This window comes from Schistocerca gregaria, chromosome 8 (genome assembly GCF_023897955.1).
Source record: "Schistocerca gregaria isolate iqSchGreg1 chromosome 8, iqSchGreg1.2, whole genome shotgun sequence".
Lineage (NCBI taxonomy): Eukaryota > Metazoa > Arthropoda > Insecta > Orthoptera > Acrididae > Schistocerca > Schistocerca gregaria.
In genome coordinates this window covers 423,950,581-423,966,672 of record NC_064927.1, presented here as the reverse complement: position 1 = coordinate 423,966,672, position 16,092 = coordinate 423,950,581, and the positions used below count along the sequence as shown (strand labels likewise).

General features: G+C 42.4%; 1 protein-coding gene across 1 annotated transcript in view; it reads right to left on the bottom strand.

The window, feature by feature from the left end:
- The window catches only part of LOC126284222 (calcium release-activated calcium channel protein 1-like), a 153,337-nt gene extending 137,583 nt beyond the window's left edge, over positions 1 to 15,754 (bottom strand). The window contains exon 1 of the mRNA XM_049982995.1: positions 15,688 to 15,754. Within this exon, the coding sequence (XP_049838952.1) occupies positions 15,688 to 15,714 (27 nt within the window). The 5' untranslated portion in view covers positions 15,715 to 15,754. The remainder of the gene's footprint in view (positions 1 to 15,687) is intronic.
- Between the last annotated feature and the right edge of the window lie 338 nt (positions 15,755 to 16,092).

The window sequence follows — 16,092 nt, the reverse complement described above, 5'->3', positions numbered from 1 at the left end:
TGCAGTGGGCGTGGCCACACAGCAGCGGCAGACAGTGGCAGGAGTCTATAAGCTACCACTGCTGTATCAATGACAGGTGAGGTCCAGTCCGCTAGCTGTCACTAGGGGACTATTTACTTACATTCATTTATTTTACTCCTTGTTCCACAGACGCTTGAGCGAATAAATCTCTAGGATGTAGAACGTCCCATACATTTTACCATAATTCTGTACGTGTTCTTCCTACACATTCGTTTTTACATAAAATAGTGTCAGTTACAAGAAGAAGTAGGTATTAACAATGAAACTCATATGAAACATATCACACAACTCTAATACTACCGTACATTACAATAAAATTCCTGTAAGGACTAGAAATGGGCTGGAAGAGCATCGTATATACCGTCGTCCCGTAGTTCTGCACTCCATTCTGTAAGCAAGCGAGGTGGCACAGTGTCTAGCACACTGGACTCGCATGCAGGAGGACGACGGTTCAATCCCGCGTCCGGCCATCCTGATGTAGATTTTCCGTGATTTCCCTAAATCGCTTCAGGTAAATGTCGAGATGGCTCTTTTGAAAGGACACGGGCGACTTCCTTCCCTAATCTGATGACCTCGCTGTCTGGTCTCCTCTCCCCAACAACCCAACCAACTCCGTTCTATATTGCGCTGAGGTCCTTTAGCTCTTTGTACCGATGATACGAGTCATGTCCAGAAAGTAAGTAACGTTTTGGTAAAAATACTAATAAAAACATTTTTTCAAAGCGGAATATATTTCAACAAGAGAGAGCATTTCTTAAACGATCTTCTACACAGTCGCCACCATTGTTAAGACATTTTTCATAGCGGGAAACCAACTTTTCTATACCCTCTTCATAGAAAGATTCCACCAGTGAAGAGAGCCACTGTTGAGTGGCTCAAATGGCTCAGAGCACTATGGGACTTAACTTCTAAGGTCATCAGTTCCCTAGAACTGAGAACTACTTAAACCTAACTAACCTAAGGACATCACACACATCCATGCCCGTGGCAGGATTCGAACCTGCGACCGTAGCGGTCCAGCGGTTCCAGACTGTAGCGCCTAGAACCGCTCTGCCACCCCGGCCGGCGCCACTGTTGAACACTGGTTTTTGCGTCATCATCGCTGTAAGAGAGCCTCCCTGGAAAATCACACTTGAAGGTCAGGAACAAGTGGTATAAACAGTTCATAGTAGAATAAACCTGATGTAAACAAACACGAACGCGATGACTGGTCAGAAGCCGTAGCGCACGTACACTGGTGTGGTTACGCTCTTGGAAGTAGGTCCTACTTATGTATTAGATATCTTGTTACTAACAAGGGAATGGTCAGACTTGTCATGTCGAAACCTGTGTTGTTTTTTTAACACTGTGAGTTAACATTGCAAGAAGTCTGTATGCAGAATTTTAGCTGCTGACATGACCTGGAAGTCTGTAAACAATTTTATGAAGTAAGACATTATTGTCGCATGGTTTCCGCGCTTACGACTGCCTCTTGTACAACCCTGACCTCTCTCGCTACGTTATACCAACGCCATCTAGGGACTAGGTGGCGTTAGTTACGTGCCTCTCTCTTGCCACAGCAATGAGAGAGCTGATTCCCCCAGTGACAGCGATCGTATGACAATCAAACATTCGTTGACAAATACGGCTGATATGTTATCTACAACATTCTTTCCAAATAGCTATGAAATAGACACAAATAAGTGTACGGTTTAGAACACGTCCAAATTTTATTTCTTGTAATTACCGCAAAAAGGCGAAATATTGAAATAATGTTCAAAACATAGGTTTTTTGTGCACCGAGAACATACAAGCAAAGACGACATATGACAGCCCTACGAATCACAGACGTTGTTAGATGTCCGTAGACAAAACTGGGCTTGTGTTAGGAATGAATGAAGCGTAGTGTCAGTATATTTCGAGGAGTGCCACGTATATTTAATCAAATTCTGAAACCGTGGGGAGAAAAATTGATAATGTACTACTGATTGCAGTTTGAGAATATTGTCACGGTGATAGACAGGAAATTGTAGTGATCTGCACACAATAATTTTCTCTGTTAGTTTTCTGTAAAATGCGTTCCACTGACGGAAAAATTCTCTGTCTAAAGGTTGAATTACGTTCGTAGTGCCAGGTGGAATCTGAAGTATCTCTACTTCTTTGTCAGGGTGGGCTCGAAATACAGCTTTTAAAGAATCAGACCTTTTATGACCTGACCACGAATCTAGAAGGAGAAGAGATTTGTTCCTGCAGAACGGAAGAAAAGCATGACGCATGGAAAGCGTAACGTTTTCATTTCCCCTTTTTCCAGACTTCCACAAGATTGTTTTCGTAGAACATTGTTCTTTTCACACGTGGTCCAATTGTCCAGTTGGTTCTTGAAGACACACATATAGTTTAGGGAGCAATGAGCCATCCAGACTAATTATGGGCATTATAATGTATGAATGGGTGAGTATAGTCGTGGACTGCGCAATCGCCTCAATATGTTTTTCCCCTTTGAATGACAGTGTTATTTTCGCACGCACTTCTTTTTGAAACCTAACTGATCTGCATTCTACACGTACGATTCACTAAAACTAGCGATCTTATTATTTGCATTCGTAAGAAAAGCTTCTGCCATTTCGATTTGTGTCACTTCATTTTCCGACCTGTTTCTCGATATAAGTTTTGTTATTTTTCTTGCCACAATTTTATGTGACCTCTTCAAGCGACTAATCCAACTTTAAGAAGCTGTAAATTCTTTAGCGCCTATCGCGTTGGCAATCTCTAACGCCCAATCACGCAAAGTTGTATCGCTGCCACTAAATGACTGTTGTCTGGCATCGGTAAATAGCTCAAAAAGTCGCGCATTTATCTCCGTCGCAATTTCCAGTCGACTCTTACGTCGTCCAGCGACTTCCTTTTTCCATCTACACAATTCTCGTTCAGAACGGACAAAGCGATACTTATTTTGAACAGTACTGACACGTAGGCGTTTCTTACCACTTTCGTTCAACCAATAAGTCACCGCTTTTTCTTTGTCTGATAAGGTAATTGTGGTTGCTGGTGTTACTTTCGGAGATAATTGATGATGTTACGTGGCTCTATCACTTTCGTCGGTGTCTTCGCCGTCTGTATATTAAATCTGCAGTATCGAGTGTTTTAGTTGTTTCTAGCCACATTTCTGCGCCATTTACATGCTCGTCTAGAAGTTTAACAACCATGTCGCACAACACATAGTCTTCACGCGTGTTTTCTGTTGATTTCTTCATTTGGCGTCTGTGGTATATCTCCATGGCAAGCAGCAAAACATTTACAAGGTTCGCCATCACCTGTGAGGGGAGACTGAATGTTCACCGTAAAGTGGCTTGCGGACTATAGATGAACGTGTAGAGAACATCTTTCACATCTCTAACCAGAAATTAAAAAAGGACGTGCATGCCACAGAAACGAATATTGGTTTCCCCTTTCCACCGCAGTGCTAAGAAAATGCAATACGTGTTTCGGCATGACAAGTCTGACCATTCCCTTGTAAGTTACGTTAAATGAAGCTTTAAGATATTCAAATGTGTTAACAGCCATCAACGTTTTTCTTAATCACGCTTTTGCTACGCAGTTTTTATTTAAAACAATTGTGCACAGACAGCCTCTGCAGCGTTGTGCTCTGATCGTCGCGCTGTTAATGCGCAGTATGAAAATGGCTGAGGCTGCTTTCTGTTCCGTGTGAAACACGCGCTTGGAACACGGTTAAAAAGTGTCGAGAAATAGGCAGTTCTTAATGTTTTTCATAAATTTGCGGAGATAATCGGCTTTCAAGTTTTCCCAATTGTATCTACTGTAGCCAATAGACACCCCTATACTGAAAATGTTGGACAGTCCGCAGCATAACGGAATGCCAACTCGATTCGGTTATTCGTGCATTCGTTCAAATCTCCCCAGTATAATTTTTTTCTCGTTCAATTTGAAATTTCTACATCTCGTAATTATAAAACTCATCATTTTTTTTTTATAAATAATGCACGTCTTCTTGTTTCTAATTACATGAACCCATGAACCATGGACCTTGCCGTTGGTGGGGAGGCTTTCGTGCCTCAGCGATACAGATGGCCGTACCGTAGGTGCAACCACAACGGAGGGGTATCTGTTGAGAGGCCAGACAAACGAGTGGTTCCTGAAGAGGGCAGCAGCCTTTTCAGTAGTTGCAGGGGCAACAGTCTGGATGATTGACTGATCTGACCTTGTAACACTAACCAAAACGGCCTTGCTGTGCTGGTACTGCGAACGGCTGAAAGCAAGGGAAAACTACAGCCGTCATTTTTCCCGAGGGCATGCAGCTTTACTGGTGGTTAAATGATGATGGCGTCCCCTTGGGTAAAATATTCCGGAGGTAAAATAGTCCCCCATTCGGATCTTCGGGCGGGGGCTACTCAAGAGGACGTTGTTATCAGGAGAAAGAAAACTGGCGTTCTGTGGGTCGGAGCGTGGAATGTCAGATCCCTTAATCGAGCAGGTAGGTTAGAAAACTTAAAAAGGGAAATGGATAGGTTAAAGTTAGATATAGTGGGAATTAGTGAAGTTCGGTGGCAGGAGAAACAAGACTTTTGGTCAGGTGAATACAGGGTTATAAATACAAAATCAGATAGAAGTAATGTAGGAGTAGGTTTAATAATGAATAAAAAATAGGCGTGCGGGTAAGCTACTACAAACAGCATAGTGAACGCAATATTGTGGCCAAGATAGACACAAAGCCCACGCCTACTACAGTAGTACCAGTTTATATGCCAACTAGCTCTGCAGATGATGAAGAAATTGATGAAATGTATGATGAGATAAAAGAAATTATTCAGGTAGTGAAGGGAGACGAAAATTTAATAGTCATGGGTGACTGGAATTCGAGTGTAGGAAAAGGGAGAGAAGGAAACATAGTAGGTGAATATCGATTGGGGCTAAGAAATGAAAGAGGAAGCCGCCTGGTAGAATTTTGCACAGAGCATAACTTAATCATAGCTAACACGTGGTTCAAGAATGATAAAAGAAGGTTGTGTACATGGAAGAATCCCGGAGATACTAAAAGGTACCAGATAGATTATATAATGGTAAAACAGAGATTTAGGAACCAGGTTTTAAATTGTAAGACATTTCCAAGGGCAGACGTGGACTCTGACCACAATCCATTGGTTATGAACTGTAGATTAAAACTGAAGAAACTACAAAAAGGTGCTGATTTAAGGAGATGGGACCTGGATAAACTGACTAAACCAGAGGTTGTACAGAGTTTCAGAGAGAGCATAAGGGAACAATTGACAAGAATTGCGGAAAGACATACAGTAGAAGAAGAATGAGTAGCTTTGAGGAATGAAGTAGTGAAGGCAGCAGAGGATCAAGTAGGTAAAAAGACGAGGGCTAGTAGAAATCCTTGGGTAACAGAAGAAATATTGAATTTAATTGATGAAAGAAGAAAATATAAAAATGCAGTAAATGAAGCAGGCCAAAAGGAATACAAATATCTCAAAAATGAGATCGACAGGAAGTGCAAAATGGCTAAGTAGGGATGGCTAGAGGACAAATGTAATGATGTAGACGCTTATATCACAAAGGTAAGATAGTTACTGACTACAGGAAAATTAAAGAGACCTTTGGAGAAAAGAGAGCCACTTGTATGAATATCAAGAGCTCAGATGGAAACACAGATCTAACCAAAGAAGGAAAAGCAGAAAGATGGAAGGAGTATATAGAGGGTCTATACAAGGGTGATGTACTTGAGGACAATATTATAGAAATGGACGAGAATGTACATGAAGATGAAATGGGAGATACGACACTGCGTGAAGAGTTTGACAGAGCACTGAAAAACCTGAGTCGAAACAAGGCCACAGGCGTCGACAACGTTCCATTGGAACTACTGACGGCCTTGTGAGAGCCAGCCCTGCCAAAACTCTACCATCTGGTGAGCAAGATGTATGAGACAGGCGAAATACCCTCACACTTCAAGAAGACTATAATAATTCCAATCCCAAAGAAAGCAGGTGTTGACAGATGTGAAAATTATCGAACTATCAGTTTAATAAGTCACACCTGCAAAATACTAATGCGAATTCTTTACAGTCGAATGGAAAAACTAGTAGAAGCCGACCTCGGGGAAGATCAGTTTGGATTACGTAGAAATACTGGAACACGTGAGGCAATACTAACCTTACGACTTATCTTAGAAGAAACATTAAGGAAAGGCAAACCTATGTTTCTAGTATTTGTAGACTTAGAGAAAGCTTTTGACAATGTTGATTGGACTACTCTCTTTCAAATTCTAAAGGTGGCAGGGTAAAATACAGGGAGCGAAAGGCTATTTACAATTTGTACAGAAACCAGATGGCAGTTATAAGAGTCGAGGGGCATGAAAGGGAAGCAGTGGTTGGGAAGGGAGTGAGACAGGGTTGTAGCCTCTCCCCGATGTTATTCAATCTGTATATTGAGCAAGCAGTGAAGGAAACAAAAGAAAAATTCGGAGTAGGTATTAAAATCCATGGAGAAGAAATAAATGAGGTTCGCCGATGACATTGTAATTCTGTCAGAGACAGCAAGTGACTTGGTAGAGTAGTTGAACGGAATGGACAGTGTCTTGAGAGGAGTATATAAGATGACCATCAACAAAAGCAAAACGAGGATAATGGAATGTAGCCAAATTAAGTCGGGTGATGCTGAGGGAATTAGATTAGGAAATGAGACGCTTAAAGTAGTAAAGGAGTTTTGCTATTTGGGGAGCAAAATTAGTGATGATGGTCGAAGTAGAGAAGATATAAAATGTAGACTGGGAATGGCAAGGAAAGCGTTTCTGAACAAGAGAAATTTGTTAACATTGATTATAGATTTAAGTGTCAGGAAGCCATTTCTGAAAGTATTTGTATGGAGTCCAGCCACGTATGGAAATGAAACATGGACAATAAATAGTTTGGACAGGAAGAGAATAGAAGCTTTCGAAATGTGGTGCTATAGAAGAATGCTGAAGATTAGATGTGTAGATCACATAATTAATGAGGAGGTACTGAATAGAGTTTGTAGCTCAACTTGACTAGAAGAAGGGACCGGTTGGTAGGACATGTTCTGAGGCATCAAGGGATCACAAATTTAGCATTGGAGGGCAGCGTGGAGGGTAAAAATCGTAGAGGGAGACCAAGAGATGAATACTCTAAGCAGATTCAGAAGGATGTAGGTTGCAGTAGGTACTGGGAGATGAAGAAACTTGCACAGGGTAGGGTAGCATGGAGAGCTGCATCAAACCAGTCTCAGGACTGAAGACCACAACAACAACATTGGACGCGAAATTACTGCTTCCATTCCAAATAGAAATTCTTAATTATCGATGCTTCATGAAAGTCTGTTCATAAAAGTTGTTTAAATGAAGAAAACATAACAATTTAATTGTTAAGGCAGAAATGAGAAATCAAATCCTCTTTATTTGTACTTTGTCCATCGTTTTATACCACAGAGATAGTAAGTATCGTAGAAACAAGAAAAACTAATTTTCACAGCATCGAGCACATCTTACAAAAGCTGCTGTTTTACGTTTGTTACTCTACCATTACAATATGAACCCAATAGAACAGATTTGGAGCCAAGCTGCGGTATTTGGCCATAGAAGTAACACGGCTATTAAGGTGCCAGACGTTTTGGAACTAACGCACGCAGCTTTTTCACACGTCACTGCCGAACGCTGGCGGGATATAGAACGGTTCGTCATAAAAGAAGAAGAAAAATTACTACGCCAGGTTGGCTTCGTGGATTCTGTTGTTGATAGGCTCGTTATCAACATAGCCGGTGACAGTTCCAGAAGTGAAATTTATTTCTCGGATTCGGATAAGGAAGGAGCTAAGAGATTACCAGACAACTGACTGTAAGTAATACCTTCAGTGGTTCCAATATTTAACTATACGGTGAAATACATCAATACTCTCTTACGTTACAGACAACTTATACAAAAAATTACCATGTGGTTAAGTCAGCAATTTTCATCATTCTTGTTTTCAATTAAAATAGTACGTTAGCTAAAAACGATAACGTGTTGGGGTTTTCGTCTAGTCGTCTAAACAGCGTATAGTGGGAGATTTGCACTGTATTGTGTCATTCTGCTTAAAAATTAAATGACATTCAAAGCTGTATTACTCCTCTGCTCTTCTCTTTTTACGTGTGAACTGCAGCTGGCGACGTCACTGCCGTTTAGCTGTACCAGCTCAGCGGCCAGTGCTGTCCAAGCTAAATGCGCCGGTAAAGCTGTTGTCTCGTATTGTCGCTAAGTCGGTTGCGAGCCACGCACAGCACAAAACGTACCCTTATTGTTGCACTTGACAGTACGCGAGACAGCTTGGCTGCAGTCCCACGTGAAACGGAAATCCAATGAGGTTCCAGCAAACGCGGAATAACACATAGTGAAATGTTTACAACAGGTTTATTCTTATGATGAACGGATTATAGTTACAGGGTGCGAGATCGGGCTACATGGCGGATGGCCGAACTGCTCCCAACCGAATTGTCGAAAAAGGTTTTGAGTCACAGCAGCTAAAGGAGGGTCGTGCGTTGTCGTGAAGCAACGCATTGCGTTGACTGAGCGTTCCACGCCTTTCGCTTGAACTGCACGCGTGAGATTCACCGTTGTTGTTGTTGTCTTCAGTCCTGAGACTGGTTTGATGCAGCTCTCCATGCTACTCTATCCTGTGCAAGCTTCTTCATCTCCCACTACCTACTGCAACCTACATCCTTCTGAATCTGCTTAGTGTAGTCACCTCTTGGTCTCCATCTAAGGTTTTTACCCTCCACGCTGCCCTCCAATGCTAAATTTGTGATCCCTTGATGCCTCAAAACATGTCCTACCAACCGATCCCTTCTTCTAGTCAAGTTGTGCCACAAACTTCTCTTCTCCCCAATCCTATTCAATACCTCCTCATTAGTTACGTGATCTATCCACCTTACCTTCAGCATTCTTCTGTAGCACCACATTTCCAAAGCTTCTATTCTCTTCTTGTCCAAACTAGTTATCGTCCATGTTTCACTTCCATACATGGCTACACTCCAAACAAATACTTTAACAAACGACATCCTGATACATAAATCTATATTCGGTGTTAACAACTTTCTCTTCTTCAGAAACGCTTTACTTGCCATTGCCAGTCTGCATTTTATATCCTCTCTACTTCGACCATCATCAGTTATTTTACTTTCTAAATAGCAAAACTCCTTTACTACTTTAAGTGTCTCATTTCCTAATCTAATTCCCTCAGCATCACCCGATTTAATTTGACTGCATTCCATTATCCTCGTTTTGCTTTTGTTGATGTTCATCTTATATCCTCCTTTCAAGGCGCTGTCCATTCCGTTCAACTGCTCTTCCAAGTCCTATGCCGTCTCTAACAGAATTACAATGTCATCGACGAACCTGAAAGTTTTTACTTCTTCTCCATGGACTTTAATACCTACTCCGAATTTTTCTTTTGTTTCCTTCACTGCTTACTCAATATACAGATAGAATAACATCGAGGATAGACTACAGCCCTGTCTCACTCCCTTCCCAGCCACTGCTTCCCTTTCATGTCCCTCGACTGTTATAACTGCCATCTGGTTTCCGTACAAATTGTAAATAGCCTTTCGCTCCCTGTATTTTACCCCTGCCACCTTCAGAATTTGAAAGAGAGTATTCCAGTCAACAATGTCAAAAGCTTTCTCTAAGTCTACAAATGCTAGAAATGTAGGTTTGCTTTTCTTAATCTTTCTTCTAAGATAAGTCGTAAGGTCAGTATCACCTCACGTGTTCCAACATTTCTACGGAATCCAAACTGATCCTCCCCGAGGTCCGCATCTACCAGTTTTTCCATTCATCTGTAAAGAATTCGCGTTAGTATTTTGCAGCTATGACTTAAACTGATTGTTCGGTAATTTTCACATCTGTCAACACCTGCTTTCTTTGGGATTGGAATTATTATATTCTTCTTTAAGTCTGAGGGTATTTCGCCTGTTTCATACATCTTGCACTCTAGATGGTAGAGTTTTTCAGGACTGGCTCCCCCAAGGCCGGCAGTAGTTCCAATGGCATATTGTCTACTCCGGGGGCCTTGTTTCGACTCAGGTCTTTCAGTGCTCTGTCAAACTCTTCACGCAGTGTCGTATCTCCCATTTCATCTTCATGTACATTCTCGTCCATTTCTGTAATATTGTCCTCAAGTACATCGCCCTCTATATACTACTTCCATCTTTCTGCTTTCCCTTCTTTGGTTAGAACTGTGTTTCCATCTGAGCTCTTGATATTCATACAAGTGGCTCTCTTTTCTCCAAAGGTCTCTAATTTTCCTGTTGGCAGTAACTATCTTACCCTTGTGAGATAAGCGTCTACATCATTACATTTGTCCTCTAGCCATCCCTACTTAGCCATTTTGCACTTACTGTCGATGTCATTTTTGAGACGTTTGTATTCCTTTTTGCCTTCTTCATTTGCTGCATTTTTATATTTTCTCCTTTCACCAATTAAATTCAATATTTATTCTGTTACCCAAGGATTTCTAATAGCCCTCGTCTTTTTACCTACTTGATCCTCTGCTGCCTTCACTACTTCATCCCTCAAAGCTACCCATTCTTCTTCTATTGTATTTCTTTCCCCCACTCCTGTCAATTGCTCCCTTATGCTCTCCTTGAAACTCCGTACAACCTCTGGTTCTTTTAGTTTATCCAGGTCCCATCTCCTTAAATTCCCACCTTTTTGCACTTTCTTCAGTTTCAATCTACAGGTCATAACCAACAGATTGTGGTCAGAGTCCACATCTGCCCCTGGAAATGTTTTACAATTTAGAACCTGGTTACTAAATCTCTGTCGTACCATTATACAATCTATCTGAAACCTGTCAGTATCTCCAGGCTTCTTTCATGTATACAGCCTTCTTTTATGATTCTTGAACCAAGTGTTAGCTATGATTAAGTTGTGCTCTGTGCAAAATTCTACCAGGCGGCTTCCTCTTTCATTTCTATGGCCCAGTCCATATTCACCTACTACGTTTCCTTCTCTCCCTTTTCCTACTACCGAATTCCAGTCAACCATGACTATTAAATTTTCGTCACCCTTCACTATCTGAATAATTTTTTTTATTTGATCATAAATTTCTCAAATTTCCTCGTCATCTGCAGATCTAGTTGGCATATAAACATGTACTACTGTAGTAGGTGTTGGCTTCGTATCTATCTTGGCCACAATAATGCGTTCACTATGTTGTTTGTAGTAGCTTACCCGCATTCCTATTTTCCTATTCATTATTAAACCTACTCCTGCATTACCCCTATTTGATTTTGTGTTTATAACCCTGTAGTAACCTGACCAGAAGTCTTGTTCCTCCTGCCACCGAACTTCAGTAATTCCCACTATATCCAACTTTAACGTATCCATTTCCCTTTTTAAATTTTCTAACCTACCTGCCCGATTAAGGGATCTGACATTCCACGCTCCGACCCGTAGAACGCCAGTTTTCTTTCTCCTGATAACGACATCCTCTTGAGTAGTCCCCGCCCGGAGATCCGAATGGGGGACTATTTTACCTCCGGAATATTTTACCCAAGAGGATGCCATCATCATTTAATCATACAGTAAAGCTGCATGCCCTCGGGAAAAATTACGGCTGTAGTTTCCCCTTGCTTTCAGCCGTTCGCAGTACCAGTACAGCAAGGCTGTTTTGGATATTGTTACAAGGCCAGATCAGTCAATCATCCAGACTGTTGCCCCTGCAACTACTGAAAAAGCTGCTGCCCCTCTTCAGGAACCACACGTTTGTCTGGCCTCTCAACAGATACCCCTCCGTTGTGGTTGCACCTACGGTACGGCTATCTGTATCGCTGAGGCACGCAAGCTTCCCCACCAGCGGCAAGGTTCCCTTATCGTGCCGTATTGGCGGTTCCGCCTCTGCGAAGGAACTCAACAAGCACAAAACGACGTAAAAACGGCGTTTAGTAATAGTTGTCTTCACTGGCGGCTCTATGAAGAGGACATAGAAATGTTAGTTTCCCGCTATGACAAATGTCTGAACAATGGTGGCAACAATGTAGAAAAATAGTTTTAGAATTGCTGTTTGGTGTAAAACGAATTATGATTTAAAAATGATTTATATTTCTTTTTCGAATTGCTACTTACTTTCCGGACTTGCCTGCTACTTGTTCTTTGTACTGTGATCGTGCTACACTTTTTGTTCAATTTGTGCAATGTAAAATTCTCGATAACATACGACTAAGAGGAAGTATGCACTGACATGTAACGGTGAAATACGTCCAGCTGTTCGAATAGATTTCTCCGTGAACTCCTCGTATGGTCTCCAAACATGGTTCTGATCAACTCGGTTTTCTGTTGTACAGAAATTTTACTGTTTGAGTTTTTGCAAGTGATTGGTTTTTCCAAAATATTACCAAAAAATGGTTCAAATGGCCTTGAGCACTATGGGACTTAACATCTGAGGTCATCAGTACCCTAGAACTTAGATCTACTTAAACCTAACTAACCTAAGGACGCGCACACATCCATGCCCGAGGGGGATACGAACCTGCGACCGTAGCGGTTCCAGACTGAAACGCCTAGGGCTACTCGGCCACACCGGCCCGGCCAAAATATTATCCTATCGGTATTTACTCACATACATAGATACTCTGTGAAGCACTGTGAACGGCATGGCAGAGGGTATTTAGCATAGCATGACGTGTTAATGTTTCTTCCTTATCTAATCACGAATGGAGTAAGTGAAGAATGGCTGCTTAAATATCTCCGTTGATGCTGCAGTTACAGCTAGAGTCATGAACGATGGCCGTCGAGTTTAGGCTTGTTCCGGACACCTTCGTCACATATGCTCCGACAGCCAATGAGTGTTCAGTATGTTCTGAGCGCTGTGCTGTGAATTCCGTAGCTAATGCGAGCATTAAACGTGATCTTGGGAGTTGTTTAGTGAATTTAGATTCCATTTGTGATCGCTAATAGAGATGATAAATTATAAACTCTGCATAAGTAAGCGAGAGATATAATTTGCGGGATTTATACTTTCTTCAAGCGGGAGGCATGCTCATGCGCGTACTGCAAATGTCCCTTGGAATCGGCTACAATGCAATCTCCGTTGCAAATGTCCCTTGGAATCGGCTACAATGCAATCTCCGTTCGTGCCTCGACGTGCTCGGATCGCCATCGTTCGTGGATGGAACTATAGTTTAATCTAGTCTACACTATCCCTGTGGGAGCAACACGTAACGACCTGACGAATAGCTCTAGATTCTTCACTTAATAGTGGCTCTCGATCTTACGCAATTCGGCTGTCGCAGAATGAATTTCGTCTACCTTCATGAGTCTGCAATTCAGAATTGTCAATATTTTCCTGTCTCTCTCCTCTCAGTCAAGCAAACCTGTGATCATTCCTGTCGCCTTTTGTGTATCAGTTCAAATATCTCTGTTAGTGTCATTTGGTACGGGTTCCAGACACCCGAGCAATACCCTGAGATGAGACACAAGAGTGGTTTGCCAGCAGTCTGTATATTGACTGCATTTCGCCAACATCTTGCCTATGAGCGGAAGTCTACTATTTACCTTCCGAGCCTTTAAGATCGCTCCCTTTCCTATCCATACAAACTGCTACACCCAAATATTTGTATGAAATGTCTATTTCCACTTGAGAACTATTGATTTGTAGTCATAGGGTTCTAAGTTTCTTTACCTTCGTGAGGAGCAATATGTTATATTTTTATACAAGCAAGTTGTCAAACTCTGCATCACTTCGCAAATTTATCAAGCTCTGACTGAATATTTGCGTAGCATTCTTCAAAGAGTACATTACACGAGAGCTATTCGGAAAGTAAGGTCCGATCGGTCGCGAAATGGAAACCACAATTAAAAATCAAAAATGTTTTATTTTCAACAGTTAGTTATACCTTACAGTTACTTCTCTACATAGCCGCCAATCCGACTGACACATTTCTCGTAGCATTGTACCAATTTTCCAGCACCATCGTCACTCAAGGCAGCAGCCTGTGCTTTCCGTCAGTTATCTACACTGATCTGCAGGTCGTCAATTGTGCCGAAATGTTGCCCTCATAGCCCGCGGTTCATGAAGATGGCCAGCCGGTGTGGTCGAGCGGTTCTAGGCGCTTCAGTCTGGAACCGCCCGACTGCTACAGTCTCAGGTTCGAATCCTGCCTCGGGCATGGATGTGTGTGATATCCTTAGGTTAGCTAGGTTTAAGTAGTTCCAAGTTCTAGGGGACTGATGACCTCAGATATTAAGTCCCATAGTGCTCAGAGCCATTTGAAACATTTTTTCATGAAGATGGGAGAGACCCGAGTCCGGGCTGTACGGCGTGTGATCAAGCACAACATCCTCATCACTCCCGCAATGTGCGGCCGAGAATCGTCAAGAAGAAGGAAGTGCATAACTCTTGTGTTATGTGGGCTGAATGAAATCAGGCAAAATCTCTCATAGACAGCCATACTTTGCAGGCATCTTTAGGTGCTAACTGTGCGCTCAGAACTGAAAAGAGCTAAGTAACGCGATCGACAGGCATACTAGAGACACTGTCCAACACATCTACTCAAACCTTCATCGGACTGGAATTTCGCTGTTTATGGTTTCCACTCCGAATAGCCCTCGTGCGTAAGTGCATTATTGGCGAAAAGTCTGAGGTTGCTATTAATATTGTCTGCAAGGTCATTACTATATAACAGGAACAACAAGGTCACTAACACACTCCTGTACTCCTCAAGGTGCTTGTTACCATATTTTAGCTTACCTGTGACTGCAGCTCAGCTTGGTACATACTAAATCTTACTATTGTTAATTATTCAAAATCATTTAATTCAAGTTCAAAGTTAAATCTCTTATTTCTAAATTGCGTAGATTCAAGTTGCTTTTGGGATGATTGTTGGGGTAGCCCAAGACTAACCTTATTTTATTTAATTTCGTAGTGCTTCAGAAACGAAGTTCGCTATTAATTTCAGTTACTAAATTAGCTTTACATTTTACGGTTTTATTAATTCTTTTGCTAAATTAAGTCAGAGTGTAGCGAAATTTATTACTTCTGACAAATATTCAGTTTTTCACACAACACGTGTCAACCTTGAGTTGCCACGCTTTTAGTGCTAATTATATGTGCATTAACCTTTCTTTTCCAGTTATTATAGTAGTTGTGCATAGGACTGGCGACCGTAATTTTCCCCAAATCTCAAATATCTAATTATCGCCAGTTAATTGTTAACGTAACGACCGCACATCTACTTTCTTTATTAACTTTGCCCTTTTTCAAAATTAATTTCCACCAATTTCATTTGCATTTTTCCTTTCATTTAGATGTAACCCTTCCTCCCTCTTTACCGACAGATTAACTTCGGTGACGATTGCTTTTCCCAAATCTCCATTAGGTACATGCGGTTTAATTTCTCACTGTCATTAAGGTCGATAAGTGAGGGGGAGGTTACACGTTGACGAACTATCTATATACTTACACATAATTAAGTCTGTCCGAGACCCTCAGAGCGAGAGTGATTCTCTATCCAAGTCAAACATTGTGTCCTTCCTCCCTACCAAGAAAACCTGAATCCAGTCACAAGTTTTGCCTGATGTCCCAGTGAGGTATGACATTGTGGAAACAGCCCAGTTATGCACCTTCGCCTGCAGGCCCACCGCCGGCTGTCCAGAGTGAGAGCCAGAGCTGCGGTTACCTTTCTCCTGCGGACGCCGTCTTCCATGTCGTCGCCGCAGACTGCTCCATCCACCGGCGTCTCCTCAGCGACTGACGGCTCGCGGCGCCGCGACGCCGACGTCCGCTCGCTTGCCGGCTTATCGCTCCGCGTGATTGGTTACACCGCCAGCAGGGTGAGTGGGGGGGAGGGGGGGAGGGTGAGAGGGGGGCCGGCATATAGCCAGCTGTGGCCCGAGTCACCGACAGCGGTGCCCGCGCGCCTCTTCCGCGACACCGCACACACTTGCGAAAACGCCTCGGCAGCCGGGACTCCGATCTGCGGTCCGCGGCGGATTTCCCTCCCGGAGCGGGCTTTGTCCCGAGTCACGGTGAATCACGCGCTGCACCTTTTCAGAGAAACGGCCGCGCGTTGGCTGTCAAGTCC